The sequence below is a fragment of the Acomys minous genome, assembly GCF_964271855.1.
Source record: "Acomys minous genome assembly, chromosome: 9".
Taxonomy (NCBI): Eukaryota; Metazoa; Chordata; class Mammalia; order Rodentia; family Muridae; genus Acomys; species Acomys minous.
In genome coordinates, this window is record NC_140490.1 from 9,274,116 (window position 1) to 9,281,461 (window position 7,346).

At 46.6% G+C, this 7,346-nt stretch overlaps 1 protein-coding gene across 2 annotated transcripts; it reads right to left on the bottom strand.

The window, feature by feature from the left end:
* Window positions 1-3,949: 3,949 nt before the first annotated feature.
* TMEM254 (transmembrane protein 254) lies at window positions 3,950-6,969 on the bottom strand. 2 transcript variants are annotated; one of them, XM_084796253.1, is made up of 4 exons: window positions 6,727-6,969; window positions 5,087-5,190; window positions 4,830-4,889; window positions 3,950-4,089 (listed from the first exon to the last, which is right to left on the bottom strand). In XM_084796253.1, exons 1-4 carry the CDS (start codon window positions 6,811-6,813, stop codon window positions 3,969-3,971), a joined length of 372 nt encoding a protein of 123 aa, XP_084652379.1. In that variant the 5' UTR covers window positions 6,814-6,969; the 3' UTR covers window positions 3,950-3,968. The 2 variants fall into 2 exon arrangements, with proteins under 2 accessions (XP_084652379.1, XP_084652378.1); XM_084796252.1 differs by lacking the exon at window positions 6,727-6,969 and adding an exon at window positions 6,554-6,713.
* Between the last annotated feature and the right edge of the window lie 377 nt (window positions 6,970-7,346).

Below are 7,346 nucleotides of genomic sequence, written 5' to 3' on the forward strand. Positions count from 1 at the left end.
CCAGACAGTTTCTCTCTGTAACAGCCCTGGCTGTCCTGGAACTCTTTTTGAGCCCAGGATGGCCTCGAACTCAGAGAGATCCATCTGCCTCTGTCTCCTGAGTGCTGGGATTAAAGGTGCACGCCACCATGGCAACTCTTATAAGGAAATATTTCCTTGGAGTTGGCTTACATTTCAGAGGTTTAGTCATTTATCCATAGCAGTAAGCAGCTGAGACTGAGACCTGGGCCTGGTTTGAGCATCTGAACCTCAAAGTCCGCCCCCAGCGACACACGTCCTCCAATGAGGCCTTGCACCCTAACGTTGCCACTTCCTATGGGCTTTTGGGGGCCATGTTCCTTCAAACCACCCTAGAACTTATAATCTTATTTCTAATTCCTGAATGCTGGAGTTTTTCAAGTTGGAAAAACTGAACTAGCAGCAATGTTTCTTGGGAAATATTTGCAAAATATTCAACACTTCTTACAGGCAGCTTGATGAAATATAAAGGCATCAGGGGTCTGGGTGTGCATAGAGGTTGAAGTTGAATTATATAAAAGGCAGGCATGGCTGTTAGCACAGCTCCTGGCACACAGCGAGTGTTCAATTGATTTTGCACTGATGAAGGCAGAAGCCACTCTAGGGCATGCTGCTGACTCCAAGGGCATGATGAGATTGTTTAAGAAGCCCTCCTCTGGGGGAGGTATGTCTCTGCCGACCTCACAAGATGCCAGGGTAACAGCAGTGACACATCAGTCACTGAAACTTCATGATGTATTTATTTCCAGATTCCTAAGAAGTAGGCTAAAATTCCAAGCACAAGCCTGTGAGTTCTGGCTGTGCAGGAGTTAAAGCTTCCTAAATGCTGTGAACATTCTGAACTGGTAAGAAACCCTGGGGCCTGCAGACGGTTTTATACTATTTGTGCATTGCTATGGATACAACACAAAGGAGGCGTCAGCAACGTGGACAGGACGCAGGGGGCTCAGGCAGCTAACAAAGGACACCATTCTCTCTGAACATGTCACTCTTGGAACTTTTGAAAAATACTTGGGACATGAGGCACACTGCTGAGCACACAGCTTTGGGTGGTTTACTCCACATTCTTGACAGGCAGCTTGGGGGAATGTTGAGAGGTGCATGCGCTGTGCTGTGTGTGTGTGTGTGTGTGTGTGTGTGTGTGTGTGTGTGTGTGTATGTGTGTGTGTGTGTGTGTTGGGGGGGTAGTGTTGGTGGACAACCTGCAGGAGTTGGTTCTCTCCTTCCACCTCGTGGGAACTGGGATCCAGCTCAGTTCATTAGGCTTGGTAGTAAGGCTGAGCAGAGCTGAGACATGCTAAGCTGTCTCACCACCCCGGATACTGTGTAGTTTAATGCCACTCTACATAAATTGAGGAAAAATAAAATAGAATAGAATTAGGAGGCATCCATGATGGTTTTGTTTGTTGATTTTTTTTTTTTTTTGAGACAGGGTTTCGCTGTATAGCCTTGGCTGTCCTGGAACTGTTTGTAGACCACACTGGCCTCAAACTCACAGAGATCTGCCTGCCTCTGCCTCCCGAGGGCTGGGATTACAGGCGTTCATCTTTAAAGTGGAACACACACACACACACACACACACACACACACACACCCCTCCCCCAAGCCTCAAGGATCTTCTAAAAGAGGGCTGGAAGAGATTATCAGAGACAGAGGTGGTGGAAAGCCGCAAGGAAACAATGCTTTCTGGACACAGATGGGCTCTTGCACATATGACTGGACAGTGACTGTGACAGCATGCACGAGACCTGCACAAGCTCAAGCTGGGCAAACCAGCAGAGCGAGAGAAAGGAGGGCACAAAGTCACAGTGCCCACTGAGGAGTGAGTGGCATTTGATAGCTGTGGCGAGAGGCAGTTTACTTTACCCATGTGACCCCTGAGGGGTGGACCACACATCAGGACAGGCCAAGCAGGGCAAAACAGAAGCCGTTTGATGGGAGCTGGAAAAGAAGGAAACTCAAAGATGAATGGAAAGGAATGGGATGGTGAAGGTGGGGGTTGCAGACAGACTTGGGTGAGAGGGAGTGAATGTGCTCAAAATACACTGTATGAAATTATCAAGTTATTAATCAAAATATTACTAAAACATCTGACAATTTCATACATGTATATAATGGCATTTTGGTTGACCAAGCCTTCCATGAGCCTTCCTTCTCTTCCTCCTCTCACTGAAAACTATCTTTTCAACAATCTAGTTTCATGTCTCTGTGTGTGTAGGTGGGTGCGAGGCCCATTGACTAGAATTATGGTGGCTCACATTATGGAGCATCATGGCGGTTATTTACTTAGATATGGCTTTTATCAGTGTCTACATCACTGAAAAGCATGCCATCCCTCGACCAGCATTCATTAGCTTCCCATAGTCCCTGACTGGGTTGGGGGCATTATTTGCCTCTCCAACGTGCATGATGAAATAGGGGATGGGTCCAGTCTTGTGTAGGTCACTACAGCTGCAATGATGGCTGGGATACATCCGCAAGTATTCGTCTCCTCTCTCCACAGCTCCACAGCCCACAGCCTGAGCCTTCACTTGGGGACTCTCCTGGGGGTGAGGTGTGCTTCTCATAAATGTTTGTCAACACAGACAACCTGCCTGCCCATGTCACTGTGGGGAAATGAGGAATTGTTCTGAGAACAGTTGGTCCTCCAGGGAGAGGGCTGTTAAGTAAGGACTCCTAGAATTGTCAGGGTCATGCTGCCAGGGTTAGGGGACCGAGTAGTTAGTGACCCTTCCCACCCAGTCGGCAATCATCAGATGTGCACAGTGAATGGGGAGGTGCCAATAGCGGGCTGGCTGGAACTCCTGAGCTAGTATCACCCCAATAGGAGTGGTGGTGTGACTGAGCCAAAGGTGGACAGAGAATCACTGAGCAGGAATGAGAGAGAGAGAGAGAGAGAGAGAGAGAGAAAGGAGGTGGAGAGAGAGAGAGAGGGAAAGGGGCAAGGGAAGGGGAGAGGGTTAGAGGGGGAGAGGGAGAGAGGGAGGGAAAGAAAGGGAGGGGTGGAGAGAGAGAGAGGGAGAGGGAGAGGGAGGGAGGTTTCCCAGGGAGGACCCTTGCAGAGGGGGCACTGCCCATGGAAGCAGTCTTGTGCTTTTCTGTTGCTGAGAGCACTAAACAGGCTCAACAGGTTTTGTGTGGAGCAGGAGAAAGTTACACACGGAGCATAGTGAGCAAAGTTTTCCCGCTTTGGTCAGCACTCCTGAAGGGCTAGCAGTACGGGGTACAGCTGGAGCCCGAGTGCCAAGGGGAAACGAAAACTAAGAAGTGCCTGAACTGAATGAAGGTGCAACCCAGCCATGCCATTAGCTCCCCAGTACTCTACTCCACCACAGCTGGGCAGGGTCACCTCCTCTGGCTTGGAGCATCAGGGAGGACATCCCTAATGTTACCTACCCTCCTGGGTTCCACGGGTCCCTCTAGTTCCTTATCTTTCTTTGTAGCTGGAAGAATGGAAACGGGGGTGGGGGGTGGGGGGGGTAGGAGGGGTTTGTGTGGGGGTGGATAGGAGCCTGCCTCATGGTGCCTAATGAATGCCTGTGGAACTGACCTCATGTGGAAGCTTTACTTATCTTGGTCTGGAACTAGGGGAGAATTTGGGGGTGGAAGCTAAGATATCAGTAGGGAGGAGGGAAGGGAAGGGTTAAAATGGGGAGCAAAGGTGGACCCACAAAGAAATCTAGTTTGTGCCTCAGCCAAGGAGCTCAGGAGAGTGGCACAAGGCCTTTTTTTCCTCAAGCAGGTGGTCTGCAGAGGAGAAGGGCAGGGTTCTTTCTATTTCTTTCTTAAAAGACAATTGGTCTGTTCAAGGTTGGTCAGAGCACCCCAAAATAAAAGTCTTGGACAGCTTTCTATGACAGACATCACCCAGGAAACAGAAATCATCATGAAAACTGGGACCCACTGAAAGGAGGGCTTGAAGAAGCTGAGAGACAACTTTGCTATCTCTTTTAATTGTGTTTTTGGCGCTTTGGTCTATAAGCCAGCAGGATGGAAAGAGAGGCTATACCAAAGAGGAACGTCTGTAGGAACCAGAGGAGCTGGGCCTGGCCATCTGTGATTCCTTTATGCCTGGAAAAGAGAAAATTTACACAACAGAACTTTAACGTTGGTTCCAGGGGATAACTGTATTCTAGCTTTAGGTCTATTTAAAATTGTAAGGTACAATGTATGAGGATCTGGTTTTGGGGTCTTTTGTTTGTTTGTTTTTGTTTTTGTTTTTTGAGACAGGGTTTCTCGGAGTAGCCTTGGCTGTCCTAGACTCGCTTTGTAGACCAGGTTGGCCTTGAACTCACAGCGATCAGCCTGCCTCTGCCTCCCAAATTCTGGGATTAAAGGTGTGCGCCACTACGCCTGGCTGGTTTTTGAGGAGCATTATGAAAGAACATACATCTGTGTCTGAAGCAAGGCTTATCAGATCACAATCTCTGAGTCTAGAAACCAGACATGCATATTTTGAAACAGCTCCTCATCTGATTCCATTTTGAAACTGGACTGAAAGTCACCAGCCTACACAGCAAAAGCTCAGCTCTTTTGCAAGCTAGAAGGCGGCCTGCTAGCCATTTGTTTCAGTTGATTTGGCAGAATTTTTGAAACACAGCAAAAGTATCCCAGTTAAATAACAAAATCAACTAGCAACAACACAAGCAAACTGCATCTACTTCTGTTCCAGGCTCAGTATCAGGTAATAGGGATTCAGGCTGCACTTGAGCATGCTCTCAGCCTGAAAGATGAATTATTTAGACGTGGCTACTCATGACTTACACCAGATACCAAGATAAAAGCGCTAAGTTCTTATTACAAAGACTTACTTGCACAATACCAAGGCATATAAGGACTCCCCCACATGAATCAGCCAAGCAAGCCAAAACCTGAACAGAAAAAGACAAAAATGTCTGTCTAGTTAAGGTGATAAGTCATTTGCTAATTAAATCTGACACAGAAACTTTAAAAAGAAAGGCGTCTGATTACAAACTAGCATCGCTGTTAGCTACCTAAAGGAAACTGCAGGCTTCTCTGGTACCCAGAGAGCCTGGGGTTGCAGTGTTCACATTCTAGCTTTCCTTACCCGTTCCTTAGCAGAGTGTGATGATAGTCCACCAAGTATTTTGTGAGGGGACCCAGGGGTCCAAGGTGCTGGTAAGGGACACTCTGAGGCCAGAAGACAACCCACTGCAAGAGAACCAGGGCCATGGAATAGTTCCAGAAAATGGTTATTTTTCAAAGCAGCTGTGAAACAGTAATGACTCTACAAAAACTACAGGCCAAAGAAACTGAAAAAGTCACCCAGTCCTCCCTTCCCAATTTCTCTTTTCTAAAAACAACTTAATTGTGAGATTTATGCAGAGGAAATATGCTTATGAGAATCAGTGTCCAGGGTGACTTTTTTTTTTTTAGTGGATATCAGCAAAACAGTATTTTATGGAGGTTATTAACTATTTTAAAAAAGAGTTTATGTGCTTTGGCTACACTGCAGAAATTATGACTTGAGCCAATGCCCTATTTAATTCAGAACAGCTTCTCTTTCACTTTTTGTACCCCTAACACCAGAAATGGTTTTCATAGGTGTGACAAAGAAGTAAGAGCAGCTTTCTGGAGTTTTGTTTACAATTGCACAAGGTTTCTGTAGCTAAATTACCATCTTTTTGGTCTCTATCTTGTAGTTTCTTTGAGCTTGGATTGTCCTTGACAATTATTACATGCCAACACTTTAAAATTTTATAGTTCTGCCCATTTCTATCAAGGACAACCGTGCCTGTCCCTCCCGTTGTTTCAGAGTTCAGATGAAGAATATATTGTAACTGCCTCTTTCCAACCAGTGGCATTAAAGGGATGTACCTGACCATCTCCACAATAGCTTTGTCTGAACTAGCAAAAGCTTCCTATTTTCTGTTTGCTAACCTATCAGAGATATGGGACCTTAGAACAAAAATGTACCGTTGAAAATTCTCAGTCCATGCCCCTGCATATGGTGAAATTAGGACAGGGGCGATGACATTTGACATCAACAATACTGTGGGCATGACAATCCTAGGGTCTCCTGGAATGTTTAAATAGCATTTCTTCATAATTATACCAACTGAGCCCAATGTTTTCCTCAGCATCTTTCCTATTACTCTTTAAACAAACTCTTTCTCAGGGGGATAAAAGCTACTCTTCCTCTGTGCAGCTGTCTTCTTCCACAACTATGCCCAGTTATATTCTCACCCTTTTTAACAATTAAACCCTTCCCATCCTTTAGGTTTATCACCATTTTTTAAGCAATTCAAACTTATGCAAATACTCCTGCTTTGAATCTCCCGAGTTGTTAGCTCTACGGTAATATAGTAATTTCATTTCTCCCTCCCCAAAAGGATAAAACTCTGTTAAACCTCAATGACCGTAGAAGGAGAGGACCAGAACACCCTCAACTAGAATCCCCCAGAGCCCACCCGAACTTCCGCGTACACCAGTAACCTAGGCAACCGCCGCACGCAGAGGTGTCACCCCATCCACTCACAAGCGCCCTTTGCCCACCAGCATCCCCACGCCTCACCGCGAAATAGCCCAGCCCCAGGGCAGTGACCAGCGCGGGCCAGGGTCTGGCAGCACGGAAGTATTTAGTGGCGTCCCTACGAGCTTCCGACTTCGCCACCACCATCTTGATCCCGTCCTCATTATGAGAACCGGGCGAGCTGGTTTCCCCATGCTTGCCCTGGCTCGCCTTACCGTATAGTAGCTGAAGGAGACGGTGATGACTGTGAGCCAGAACAGGTTGCCTCTCCGGAAGTAGCCTGTGCTTGTGGCGGTCCCCATCGATGCAGTGACTCTACTGGAAGGTGGCCGGGCCGGGGAGAGGGGCTTCCTGTGTAGCGGACCCGGAAGGCTTTGGCTGCAGTGACCCGGGAGCGAATCTGCAGGAGGCACCTCCCAACTTCAATAAGAGCTGCCACCGTTTTTTGCCTCCCTGATAAAGGGCGGGCGAGTAAAGTTTCTGAGTTGCACCATCTCATTTTTCCATTGGGTGAAGCCATACATAGGCCTAGGGAGTCAGCTATCCCTACCTGACTGCTGTTTTTGCAAGCTTCGTTTCATTTCTTAGCCCATGCATGTTTAGCTCTATCTATAAAAAAACGGCCATGTGTTAGCCCAGCTTGAGATTTTGGATATATCTAAAAGCACTGTTTCTGAATTGTACTGCTTAGTAAATAATATTGAATTATATATGTATATATTATATATAAAATGTATATTATAATAATATTGTTAACTCTACTTCCTAGTCAAAAAAAATCATTACTTAGGCTTTACCGTATGCATCAGCCATCAAGCTTAGCTGCATCCTCTGT

Excerpts from the sequence above, each read along its gene's own strand:
- TMEM254 (XM_084796252.1), bottom strand. The coding sequence starts at position 6,658 with ATGGTGGTGGCGAAGTCGGAAGCTCGTAGGGACGCCACTAAATACTTC. Across the intron at positions 5,191-6,553 it reads TGGGGCTGGGCTATTTCGCG|TGGGTTGTCTTCTGGCCTCA; the intron begins GTGAGGCGTGGG and ends GTTCTCTTGCAG. Across the intron at positions 4,890-5,086 it reads CACACTCTGCTAAGGAACGG|GTTTTGGCTTGCTTGGCTGA; the intron begins GTAAGGAAAGCT and ends TTTTCTGTTCAG.